Source organism: Hoplias malabaricus, chromosome 1 (genome assembly GCF_029633855.1).
Source record: "Hoplias malabaricus isolate fHopMal1 chromosome 1, fHopMal1.hap1, whole genome shotgun sequence".
Taxonomy (NCBI): Eukaryota; Metazoa; Chordata; class Actinopteri; order Characiformes; family Erythrinidae; genus Hoplias; species Hoplias malabaricus.
The window spans coordinates 23,140,209-23,153,419 of record NC_089800.1 but is presented as its reverse complement, the minus strand read 5'-3'; the positions used below and the strand labels follow the sequence as shown (position 1 = coordinate 23,153,419).

The 13,211-nt window shown below is 40.2% G+C and overlaps 1 protein-coding gene across 1 annotated transcript; it reads right to left on the bottom strand.

The window, feature by feature from the left end:
- Positions 1-2,426: 2,426 nt before the first annotated feature.
- On the bottom strand, positions 2,427-12,815 carry lhx1a (LIM homeobox 1a). Its single transcript, XM_066685609.1, has 5 exons — positions 12,470-12,815; positions 10,455-10,678; positions 9,597-9,874; positions 6,112-6,277; positions 2,427-4,204 (listed from the first exon to the last, which is right to left on the bottom strand). Exons 1-5 carry the CDS (start codon positions 12,637-12,639, stop codon positions 3,825-3,827), a joined length of 1,218 nt encoding a protein of 405 aa, XP_066541706.1. The 5' UTR covers positions 12,640-12,815; the 3' UTR covers positions 2,427-3,824.
- Positions 12,816-13,211: the final 396 nt, after the last annotated feature.

Here is a 13,211-nt window from a genome sequence, read left to right as displayed (position 1 = left end):
TCGTACTCCAGCACAACGGGGTTTGAAATGAAACTAAAGCTGTGATATTAAAACTCAGATTGTCAGCTTTAATTCAAGGGTATTTACATCAGTACAGAACGAAACCAACAGGAGTCACGGCTAAAAGCCTAGACCTGATTTTAATCTGTCAGCGTAGAAGCAAAGAAGCAGAAATACCTTAAACCAAGGCAGCTTTAAGGCTGAATAAAATCTGAATAAATTACAGACACGGCCAAAACATTAGGAATGTCAGTCCTTAGGAGGCCACAGTAGCGGACGACAGCAGAAGAGCTGACTACTTTTATACAACTTATATAACAAAGAAACCAGTTAAGGACCTAAGCAAATCAAAGCAAAAATGACTCTTTTCCAAGCCTTTTCCAAAGCGTATGCATCATCTTTTTCATCATGTCTTCTTTACAGCTGTTACATTATGGCATTAGGCACAGACAAATGTGTCTGCACAGAATCTGTATGTTACCAATAGTCATCTCTACTTGAGATGAAATAATGAGTGCAGGGTCTTTTCTGCAGAAGAACATTCAAAGGCCTGAGGGTTAAAAATCCATATCGGAAAGAGCCTGGGAACAGGGTCTGAATTAAAAGCTCCAATGTACTTCTACTGCACTACACATGAAAATAAAGGCCTTCATTCATAATGCCCCTTTACACACACACACACACACACAAAGCCCGGTTGTCCAGAGGGCAAGTGCCTATATTCAGATCCCACAATCAAGATTCGAAAGCGCCATTTAAAAACATTCAATACTCTTAAGGTGCATTTATATTTAACACGTCTACAAGGTCAGACTGAACCAATAGCCAATGTCCAATCAATGTGAGATTTGAATTTAAAGAGCTGTGTCCTCCTGGGTGGCGGGGCAGGGAGTCAGCAGCGTGGCTAAGCCCCGGGCTCAGGAGGGCCGCCACAGGCCTGTTTAACTCCCAGGACCATGATTAATTCATACTGGATTATGTGCTGGGTGCAGTGGGGGCACTGCTGGGCTCCTTCAAACTAAAACCACACAGTGCAATGAGATAAAGCCCCCCTGCCTCCCGAGACACCAGGCTCAATTTGATGCCCGCTTCTCTTTGCCTCTGCACCTATGAAGGATTTTTGTTCCCCCCCCCTTTTCCTTGTTCCCCGAAGCATCCCAATGGGAGTTAAATCGATGCATCTGATTTTACTGTTTTGCTTCGCCCAGTCTATGAATTGAGATGTGAAACGTGTGGAGCGCTGGACTAACGTTCCCACCGTGCGAATTTAAATATATTTTTTTGTTTTCATTTGTCTGGACGCAAGCGTGCCGTTCTGCCTCTCCGACAAAGCTCTTTAATATCTCCACACTCAGACTGAGAAGCCTTTCCATACTGTAGCCTTCATGTGCTGCGATGTTACCCTCTTAACACACAATTCTAGAAGACTCTGTAGATTTAAAACATTCAGAAAAACCACGAATGAGTGCCTTAAAATAACCTTTTAGCACATGTTTCTTTGGAGAACCCTTTTATAAAAATAAGATCCGTGAGTGTGAACCAGCATCAACTTTTAAAATCCACATCAAATAAAGATTTAAGGAATAACTATTAAATCTGTGCTGAACATTTAGATTAAAATCTACAGATGTGATCGTTCTTTAGGAAAACAAAAGCACTTCTAAGGCCTCACTCATCTGTAGCACTCTTTATAAAGCACTCTGTTTTTTAAGGAATTATAAATATAGGGAAACAAGTGATTCTTCACAGCTGTCTGTCACTGTGACTACTGGCAAAATCCACACTTTGCAGTCACTACAGAAATGGTCAAAGCTGAAGCACCTTTGTTTGGAAAGGTTTCATCGATCGCCTCATAGAGGAAAATTGGCATGGTTTAATCACCACATAGAAACAAAGCAACAGACAGAGAGGGATCGTGTCTTAAAGCAGCTCATCTACTGCTCCTCATAGCTGTTGTACTGCATACTGTACGTCCAGGACTAAACACACCGGACCCTAAAAGTGACCAATAATTTATTGTACACTTTAAACGTTGTCTAAACGCAAATCATATTCTTCCTGGTCAAATCACGGACCCACCTCTGTCCCTCGTACCCCAGGACTCACAGAAATCCCTCTATTGAATTCCACCACTGTGTAAATGTGACCATCAACAAAGCTTTATATTTAGCAGGAGGTATGTCAAGTTCACGGTAAGAAATGCAGGTCCTATGTGTCCAGAGTCTGAGAGAGTGTTTCATGATCAGCAAAATTCGAATTAGGTGCTTCTGGTACGTGCTGTAAATGGCACTGAAAATAGAATCGTTTACTAATCCAAGGAAAAGCATCTAGCATTCCAAATTTCATATTTTCTAATTTTATTAAAAACTCACAAATTTGTTCAACATGTCGTATTTATACAGTGAATGGTCTAATATGCACTGGAGGTCATGTAAGCTTAGGTTTATTAGAACAATAAAAGACATACCATGAGAATTTGATATTTAAAGAAATTAGCAGCTGCTCGCTGCGCATTTGACCATCAATTTTAATAGTTTGGATTCTCCTTTAAAGACACAAAAATAAAACTTGTAGGTCTAAGTATGTTATATTAACAATTTATGAATTTTTTTTCAGCAGACTAAAAAAAATTAAGAAGTAAATACTTCTTATCCTTTTTTTAACACTTACACTTGGTTTCAACACGTTCTGCAGATAATGGTGCAAAGCACTTTTACAGTATTTGTGCTATGTTTTTATTTGGCAACTGTCTACTTACTTGTGTTTTTTTTTCCTTTTTTCCCATTTTTTGTAAACAACATCTTGTACAAACTAGCACAGTGAACCACAACCCCGGCAAACTCATTTTTCTTCATACAATATAAATAAAGTCAATACAAAAGTTTGGTTGGTTGCTTGGAACTTTTTTATCTGGATCAAGAGGCTCTAAAACATGGTTGATATTTTTAACTCCTGAATTAAATATATTACGTAAACAGTTGACTGTTCTAAGTCCCTTTCAGACCCTCGTTAAAATATTTTTTTTAGAAGGTAGACTTCATTTAACAACATTTCAAGTTCTCTTCCATTAAATAAAGGGTTCACAATCCGTACAACATTTACTGTTTGCCTTTTGAAGGCCAACATCAAATTTGGTGGATTTCTTGGAAAAACAAAAAAAAAAAAAGAAAAAAAAAAGGATATGTCCAGACAGAGAGAGAAAAAAAAGAACCTTTCTTTCTCCCTGGCCTCCAGAAACATATTTAGTGTCAAAAAAAGTTGTTTAAGTGTCAATATGGCAGAGCCTTGAAAGGCAAAGAGGTCTGAGGAGCTTTCAAATAAATAAATTAGTCTGACGGCTCAGATCTTTCCTGGAGTCAACGTCGCAGGTAAGCGTTAGGTAAAGCCGCCGCGGGCGCTTCTTTGTAAAGTTAAAAGTCTTTGACAGTAGCTAATGCTGTTAATATGTGGTGATCATTGTTTTGAGAGTGAGGGTTTAAGCAGTGGTCTTTGGGAGGAGGGGAGGCTGCTGTGCTAAATCCTCACAGCACAGGTCCGTACGGCGATTAGGTCAACAGTAGCCATCAGTCTTCTGTGTGCTCAAGTTTGGATTTGGATGAGGAGAAAAGAACAGAACACGATATCAAAGTGACCGTCTGCAGCCGTGCCGTCCTCTGCCGAACCTCTGAATTCTCTGAGCACAAAAATCATCAAATAATAAATATGAATGGCCAAAAAAAGAAAAAACAGAAAAAAATGTGAGCAGAGTCCCCTGTCCCTTGTCCACCCTCCCTTTCTCCGTTGTCCCTTAATTTCTCTCACGAGGAACGTCCACCTTCAGAAAGCTACCAGACTGTGGCCTCGTTCATTTCCGACGGCGGGTGGGAGAGATGGTTGCTGTATCCGCTGCCGTTGAGGGACAGTGAGGTAAATGATGGGCTAGGGCCGAAAACGTCAGACGACATACTGTGCAGGGGTCCGGGGATGCCGGGCTCTGGGCTGGGGGAGTCCCCCGGGTGGTGGGACATGATGTCTGAAAAGCGCTGTACTTCACTGGACGGATGGTGTCCAGGGATGGGATGGTCCATGCCCCCCAGAGGGGTTCCAGTGGGTCCCGAGGATGGGACGAAGGGCAGGTCCACAGGGGTCTGGGCCTGCGAAGATGGTGGGCCCTGAGGAAAGAAGTCATAGTTCCCTCCAGGTCCATAGTACTCACTCTGATAATCTGCCGATCAAAGGGAAACATCAGACTCGGTTCAAACACACAAGCTTTCAAGAAGCTGAGCTTTTCACAAAAGAATCATGGAGTACGTAGCCCGTAGTTCCGCGGAACAAGGCCTCACTGTGTCACATTAGTCACAGAGCATGTTACACTTAAATCACAAATGTAGCTGGGTGGGGAGAACAAGGCTGGCGAGGAAATTAATTAGAAGGAGGAGCACTTCATCAGTGATTTTACCTTCGCACAATTCACCTCCCAGCCCCAGTGCAGAATAATCACAATCACACTGCTGCTTTCTACAGCAAGAAAACATCAACTTTTCATGATAAAAATCATGAAATGATGTGGGGTGGGGGCAGACTACGCCCAGAGGCAGGGAACAAGCGTGTGGCAACATTAAAAGAGGCGATTTCTCACTTACTGTCTTCCCTTACCACCAGAAAACCATGAATCACCATCATTATAAATTTACAAAACAAAGTTTATCATTTATAAAATGTAGTCTATCCTCGGCCATTTTATCATTCCAAATAAACAAGCACAATGCCGGGATTTTTATTCTCATTCCTATTAGAAATTAATCATGGATGGTAATATTAAAACTGTCAAAAACGCAACAACAAATCATTAAAAACAAACAAACAAGCAAAGCCAAATGAATAAGCAAATATAAAAGTCGTATGAATGCTAGAGATAAGAGAACGAGAAATAGCACTGGAATAGGACTCTGTTGATGGAAATGTCTGACCTACTGACCTCAATTATGGTAAAGAGTTAGACATTAATGAAAACTGCAGAGAGGCCGAAACAGCAGCTCGGTGTACGCTCCTGAGTGTAGTGAGGGACACCGTCCCAAACCAGTGCCACAGCGCCATTAAACACTGCTTTAGAGGCAGAGCTCAGGAGAATGTTTAGACTAAATGAAGCCTTTCGCTCGGGTCAGGTTTAACACACACAAACCCAGAGCACTGCTTAAAGGCTTCATTAGTGAAAGAGGAGCTTATTAACATAGCGGCGGTTTTACCAGGGGCCTGATGTTTCTTGCCCTTTAATCAGCAAATAGGCCATGAACTATTGTCTTCAAAAGTTTGGGCACCCCGATTAACAGCCTGTTTACTGGCTTCTTCAGTCTTCCGTTTGAAATGACATTTTGGCGCGGCTATTGTTTGTACTTGATTCTGCATTTTAGAATGAAATAAAACTAAAATCAAATATTTTAGATTGTTTTCCAATTTTAAATCCAGTCAATAAATAGATAAGATGCATTAGCCTTTTTTTTTTTTTTGAAATTGTTAGAATTGGGGTTTGCTCACTGTGGGGGATGTGTTCACTTTGATGCAATTAGAAAATCAACTGAGCCCTTCGTTGAACCAGGGGTGCCCAGACTTATGTATAATATTGTTGTTCCCAGGAAAACACCAGCAGAATGCACACCTTGTGATTAGTGACATGGAACTCTGGGAAACAGGAAAGTGGTGCATAAAAGCATGCGTTCTTTGTGGGAGGTAGTGTCACCCCTTGCAATACTGGTAACATCAGAGGGGACTGTGGAAGTTACCAACCTCTCAATAATGGTGACACAGGTTTATAACACTTAAGAATATTTTTTTTCCTAACTCAAATATTGAAATTAAATGATAAATGCTATAATTTTGGATTATTAATCCTCATTGGATCATTGTTGATTAGAATATTTTAGATGTCACCTGCCCCTGTTAATCTATATATTTATGTCGATCAAATTCAGAAATAACAAACCACAGCTGGACTTGTCTGAGGAGTGTCAATACTCTATGACTTTAGAATTATTATATTCTTCGTACTGTTTATTAGCTTCTCCCATCGCATTCTCGGAGACTGGATAATCTAAACTGATAGACCCCTTCCATGTCCAGCACAAATTCTCTTACCTCCGTAGTAGGAGAAGGGTCCATTGGGCAGCAGCTCTCCGGGCTCGAGGCGATCAGCCAGAGTGCGCATGCGCCGCGGGCTGCGGAAAAACGCGTGTCTCCGAGCGCCGAGCGCGCTCAGCTGCTTCATCCGCCGCTCTTTTGAACGTCTGTTTTGAAACCACACCTGAAAACACAGTATTATACACATATTACGCCAGATATCACACACACACACACAAATTAAGCCTATATTGTTACACACATATTACTCCAGATGTTACACATACATTTCTGCAAATAGTATACATTACTTCAGATATTACACATTACTCCAGTTGTTACAAATACATCTCCAGATATTACACCCGCACTGTACAGACAGTATTACACATACAATACTACACTGCACGAGACCACTGGAACGTATCCAAACACACCACTTCTGAAACAAGCGCTGTAAGTTCATAAACAAATGTGTGAACACCTGATAGTTTTAGCTGTTTTATTTATTTATTTTTTTCTATGTGAAAATATTTAAATATATTCTACTAAGAATAAGCCTAAATCTGACTATTGTTTATCTATTGTCCGGCAAAATTTTATAAACAATGTATATAACAAAAAATATCGCATAAAATATAAAGCATGCCATCATTTTTCAAAACGGCTATTTTAATTTCGTTTAATTTCCCAGTATATGTTATATTCAGAAATTTAAATTAACTGAGCATTAAGACATGGCGGAAAATTTGTATTTATGCAGGAATATATAATCTTTTTAAATTATGTCAATATTTTTTATAATATATATATAAATATATACACATTTATTATACGAAATATTTCCATACACAAAGCACAGAAAAGAGTCGACAGCACATTAGAAAAGCATGTGGTTATAAAGAATATAACATATAACGCTAAGAATACACTACATTACACTGAAGGAATGAAAACGAATTTTGGCTCGTGAATAAAACGTGTTTTATGGTCAGTTATTATCCAAGAGGTTTTCCGCTGAGGCTCACATACTACAGTGGATTATAGTGTTATTCGGGACTGTGTGGTATTTGGTAAAACGGGACACGCTTACGGGCCCTGAATAACTATCTTTTCCTTTTTGTTATTTTACTTCATTTCTGCGCGAAAACAATAGATATATTTAGATTCGCAAACTAATTCGGAAATGTCCATATTTTATTTGGATAATTTGGAAGCAATATACAGAAGAATCCTCTGGAAAATACAAAAAAAAAAAAAAAGAAAAAGAAAAAATATGAAATTAACAGGACTCGCCCAAAGCAGCTAAAGCTAATCTCAGTCTTTTGCGGTTGTCAAAATTAAACAACTACAATATTCCTCACAGGAAAATAAATCACAGCGGATGATGTGAAATGTTTAATCGCCATGATATAAACCATAACGAATTAAATAATTATATTAATAAATACAAACAATAAAAAACTATTTTTTTGAAAAATCGAAACAGTTCTGCGCGTGCGCCTCAAAACCTACGGCGTCCGAGTTGTTGTCATTTAGTTTCGAGACACACCGCTGTACATCAGCGTTAACCTCTGTGTTTTGACCTCACATATTTAGTCACTGAGAGTAAATATATTTTGTGCTGGACCCGTACAGGACCAGGCGTGGAGCTGAGCTCGTGTTGAGTGGTTTTCTATCGCAGTAACAACATTACTCCCAATTACACTGAGCGAGAGCTAGGCTCCATCCGCGCTCTAATGATCTTTTAACCCTCATTTAGCCCGACTGAGGGGGCAGCAGCAGGGACTTCACATCTCCCATTAACACACTCCCTCACAGCAACCAAGCCCCCCACATTACCCTTCCGTCAGCTTATTATTTCATCATCTACCATCCTTCGCTTCATTTTATTTTTTTGGGGGGGAGGTTTGCTAATTACTGTTTATTCTGTTGCTCTTTCCACATTTTCCCCAGACTCCAGAGCTCCCTGCCTCCGTTTTCTCCATTTCAGCTCAAGTTCTCTCCCAGTCCGAACGCATTGAACAAACCTGAGTTTACAGCCAGGTCTTGTGCGCTGTTTTGAATATACCTCAGTGGACAGAGGACCAGTATAAATACATCAAAGTAAAAAGCATTAACATGAAGATAAATATAAATATACCATATATTTAATTCACATGAAAGCGATTTACCACTTGGATTCAGGTCACTTAAAAGCAGCATTTTTTACAGCGAAGGCCAAAGCCGTCCAATTTAGGAAACGTGTATTGAGCTGGTGTTTATTATCCTAATATTCCTAACGTTTATTTTAGCCGATCTTTGTTAATTAACTCTTCTAAGCTGTAAATGTCTAATTCAATTCCAAATTAATTTTAGTGGGAGATTGATAAAAAATGTATTATTCCAATGTGGGTCTATGATTTACGAGTCCTATATGATCACAATGCATCCCAAAAATACACAAGCACCTCACCATCATCATCATCATCATCATCATAATCACCATCATCACCATCACCGTCCTCCTTCACAGCACCCAATTAACTGAGCTTACGTATAAAACGCGTGAACTGTGTGTGTATTATGTTCTGGTACTAAAAACACTGCTTTAATTTCAGAGATCCTCTGTGTTCTTTACAGTGGCGGTCTCCAGGTGAATGTCCCTCCCTGGGGTGTATACGTTAACAGACTCTGGGGCAGCTTAGTCTCGGAGGACGCGCTCAGCGCGAGGCTAAACGCGCTCACACCGCGCCGCCTGTTTCACCGCCGCCAGCTGGCACCACCTCCGCCACCACAGCCAAGGATCAGAGATCATCACAGACACCGTCCTCTCACGACTCAAACCTATCTGTCTCAACTACACAATTATTAACAACAGGCCGAGTGTCTTTTCAAATCAGGCTCCGTCTAAAATTACATCAGAAATCAGACTGAATGGAAATATTTCTGTTAGACCAATAACTCAAAGTCAAAACACGGTGGGGACAAAAGAAACAAGACCGCGGAGACATCAGTAATCCACCAACAAACCTTTACAGATTCCGGCAAAAAATAAAAAACAAACAAAAAAATATCTAATTAAATATATGAATAAAAAAAAGAAAGAAAAAAGAAGAAGACGAAAAGAAAAAGAAAAATATCTGCGAAAAAAAGACCCTGAAACTGAAATTGTTTTTCACAACAGCAGTCACACTGTTTATAAATAAGATTATTATTAGCAGTATCATCATTAAACAATAAAATATTCAAAATAATAATAATAATAATAATAATAATAATAATAACATTATTAATTCAAAGAAGGAGCCAAAATAAAAACTAAAAAAAATGAAACATAAAAATGGCCAAAGTAAGGCCTTGTTCATAGAATCTCTCTCTCTCTCTCTCTCTCTCTCTCTCTCTCTCTCTCTCTCACACACACACACACACACACACACACACAAGTCCTGCTCAAAAAGGCAGGTCAATCCCTCATCTCTCTCTCTCTCTCTGTTGTGTACTGATTTTAAAGGCGACTCTACCTGTATGACCCTCATGTTGAGGCCTGTCTCCTGCGCCAGCTGCTCGCGGATGTGGCGCGTGGGCTTGGGTGTGGCTGCGAACGCGGCTTTGAGGGTCTCCAGCTGTTTGGCTTTGATGGTGGTCCGTGGACCGCGGCGCTTTCCGCCGAGATTCTGATCGTCCGCCTCGTTACTCGGAGCTTCCTTATCCGAGAGAGCCGCGATCTCCGAGTCCTTCACGTCGTCCTGAAGAGGATCCTGAGAGTCCGGGGACAAACTCGGCTCACTGCACGCCGTTACTGCGGACGGAGGGAAACACGGACACAGCCATTATTAACAAATACAGCAATAATATAGAGGGTGAAATACTACTGTATAATGCATTAATACACACAAATACTAACAGACACAATTATACATGTAATAATATTAATACCACTATTAAAACAGTGGAAGAGGAAATAATAATAATAATAATTATACCATTATAAGAAAAACAAACAAATAAAGAAAGCAAATATAATTTGAAAGGCTTTAGGAAACCGGAAATGATGAATGTATACATTTGCCACTGGATGAATCCACTGCTAATTAAATAGAAAATACCCTCTCGCTCTTTCAGTGTCATAGGGACTTGGGAAGGAAGGGTGTATGTGGGCCACTGGGGCCTGTGGGGTCAGTTAAATATGAAGTGCATAATAAGCCCAGGCCCAGAATGTGAAATACAGAAGAAAGAACCTGCTTAGAGTCATTGCTAGTGTCATTGCTGTCAATTTAAGGAGCTCATTATGGAAGTTTCAGCACTGGTTTTCACTGGAGTTCAGCACAGACAAACGGGTGACTCCTCTGTCCACAGCTCGGTCTTACAGTGGGTCTTACCCGAGAGGAGACTGCTGTCCTTCATGTTGCTGTTGTTTAAATAATCTTCTTTACACACGAACTTGTTCTCGTCGATGATGTAGAGCTCCTCCCCCGTGGACAGCTGCTTGTTGCACATCATGCAGGTGAAGCAGTTGAGGTGAAACACTTTACTGCGGGCTCTCCGCACCAGGTCATTTGGCGAGATGCCCTGAGCACAACCCGCACACTTAGTGCCGAAACGCCTGCACACACACACACACACACACACACACACACACACAAACAAACAGTCAGTAAAGACTTTTTTAAAAACCTGAAAATACTACATTTACTACATCGCAGTTTAATTAAACATATTTTTTATAATATAATTTACTGTAATTATTATTCTATATTATTACACTATTATATATACAATATCATTTTAGGCAGTACATAGTTTTAGTTTAATTGCAGTAATTTTATTAACGTAGAAATTCAAAAATGTAAAAAAAAAAGTAATTATCGTAAGAAAATCCTAATTAAATCGTAATCGTATTATTTTTATCTCTCTCTTTTTATCTGTCTAGACAGTCAGACAGATAGACAGATAGATAGATAGATAGATAGATAGATAGATAGATAGATAGATAAAAATGCAATACAGAAAAAAAGAAACATACAACACAAAATAAAAAATAATAAAATATAATATTAAACACTGTAAAAAATAAAAATAAAAAAAACAAGAAAAGAGGTGAATGAAAACTTGAACATGAACCAGATGAGCAGAAGGAGAGCGAGGAAAGTGAGGTGTCTCCCCCAATACACAAACAACGCCTCGGGCTCGGTGTGGATTGGCAGTGTTTTGCGCTCTGATTTGTTGATTCTCAGTCTGTCAGATTTCTACCTCAAAGTGGGTTACTATTCAAATCCACTTATCACATCTTGGCTCAGAGCACAGCAAACACTACACTACACTCACCCACACCGACAGAGCACTGATCCTTAAAAACAAAGTGTGATTTCCTTTAGCGTGTACAGACTCGCGGTGTTAACCATTCTTCGTTTGCGTTTTACATGACAATTCAAATGAACAGGCCTTTAATTAACGGTCGTGCTAATCAAAGTGTCCAGCATGCTAACCTCGTTGACAAGTCTTCCTCTCACTCTCACAGCGGGAGCTGCTAAATCAGTCGTTTATCCCAAATAAAATTGTGTTGACTCTTAATTGTAATACATTTAAAAAAATAAAGATTAATGCAGTTTACTTTACTTAGTGCCGGGTGCGAAATCAACTCACTTCTCACTCCTTTGCCCAATAAAATCCATTTAGATATATCCGGAAAATGTATATTTCAGTTAAACCGCCTGACTTCCGGTCTAAACCGTTTAGCGCCAATGCTAATTAATTACAAAATAATGTAACTAAATATATTTGCTCCAGTATTTGATAAAATACCTGTGACAGGGAAATCTTACACGTTGGGGCTACCATAATAGAAATATTTGCAAAAAATGTAGTTAAGACTGGCCAGAATTTGTATAAATATATTTATAGAGAGAGAGCTAATCTGGATAATCTTTCATTCCACAACCCATGTCACCAGCTCTTTACTGATGTAGGTCTAATTAAAATTAAAAAAAAATCTGTGAAAATGTTTGGACATTTCTGACTAAATTATAGTTTTTGTGTTTTTTCTCACGTGAAAATAAGCTAAAGATTTTCTCACATTTGTTTTATTATGCAAAATTGTGTAATTATTTGCTGAGCTCACCCGAGCGGTTTAAACACAGTTAAAGTTAAAGGCTGTATTTGCCATGTCTGATATGACTATTTTGAAAACCCAGCTAATTTACAGTAACCGCTTTAGAATATCCCTATATTTTATTTCCAAAACCAGGAAAAAAAAATCAAAGATATACTAATTTCATCAGCACTTTACCCAACCTTTACATACGACTGTACATGCTGAACTCCAGCCTGATGACCACTGTCTTGTCCAGTCCCAGATCAGTGTTTCCCAAAAACTGGTCCTGAGGTCGGCACTCACCTAAAGAAGTCGTTTTTGCAGTAGAGCTTGCCCTCTCTGGAGAAGCACTTCTCTGTGAGGTTACACTTGCACTCGCAGCACTGCACGCACTTGATGTGCCACGCTCTGTCCAGCACGTTCAGCAGGAACCTGTCCAGTATCGGCCTCTCGCAGCCCGCACAGTGGACCATCTCTCCGCCGCTGTAGCTCGAGCTCTGGACGGAGGTGTTCGGCGGGTTTGGTGTGGGTGCCGGGTGTTTGATGTTGTTACCGTCACCGAACGAGACACAAAGAGAAAACTGCAAAATGCCAACTGCCCTTTTACTCCAGGACACCAGCCTCTGCCAGTCTCTGACGCCCCAGATGTGGTCAGGAATAGCTCCTGGATGACGAGCAAGGCCAGAGATTCTCGCGCGTGAGGTAGTTGCCAAAGCGTGTAAAAAGAGCCTCAGTGGTCCGTCATGTCCGTCTGTTCTCTCTCTCTCTCTCTCTCTCTCTCTCTCTCTCTCTCTCTCTCTCTGCACGCACGTAAATAAATAAAAGCCCGAGGCACGTGCTGGCACGCGCTAAACGGAAAGCAGCATCATGGTCCTCGCGGTGGGAGTGAAAGAGCGGGAGAAGAAACAGAGGAAAGAATTAGAGGAAAGATGCTGAAGGTTGGCGGCGCGGCTAATGCAGCCGGTGTGTGCGCAAGCAGACGCACAAGCTCGTGCACGCGTCCATTGATCCCAGTCACAATCCAGAAATAAACGAAGAACTGATT

Bases quoted from the DNA above. Each gene is read 5' to 3' on its own strand.
- lhx1a (XM_066685609.1), bottom strand. From the start codon at position 12,639: ATGGTCCACTGTGCGGGCTGCGAGAGGCCGATACTGGACAGGTTCCTG. The intron at 9,875-10,454 runs GTAAGACCCACT...CTCCGTCCGCAG, and splicing joins GGACAGCAGTCTCCTCTCGG to TAACGGCGTGCAGTGAGCCG. The intron at 4,205-6,111 runs GTAAGAGAATTT...TTTGATCGGCAG, and splicing joins ACCCTTCTCCTACTACGGAG to ATTATCAGAGTGAGTACTAT.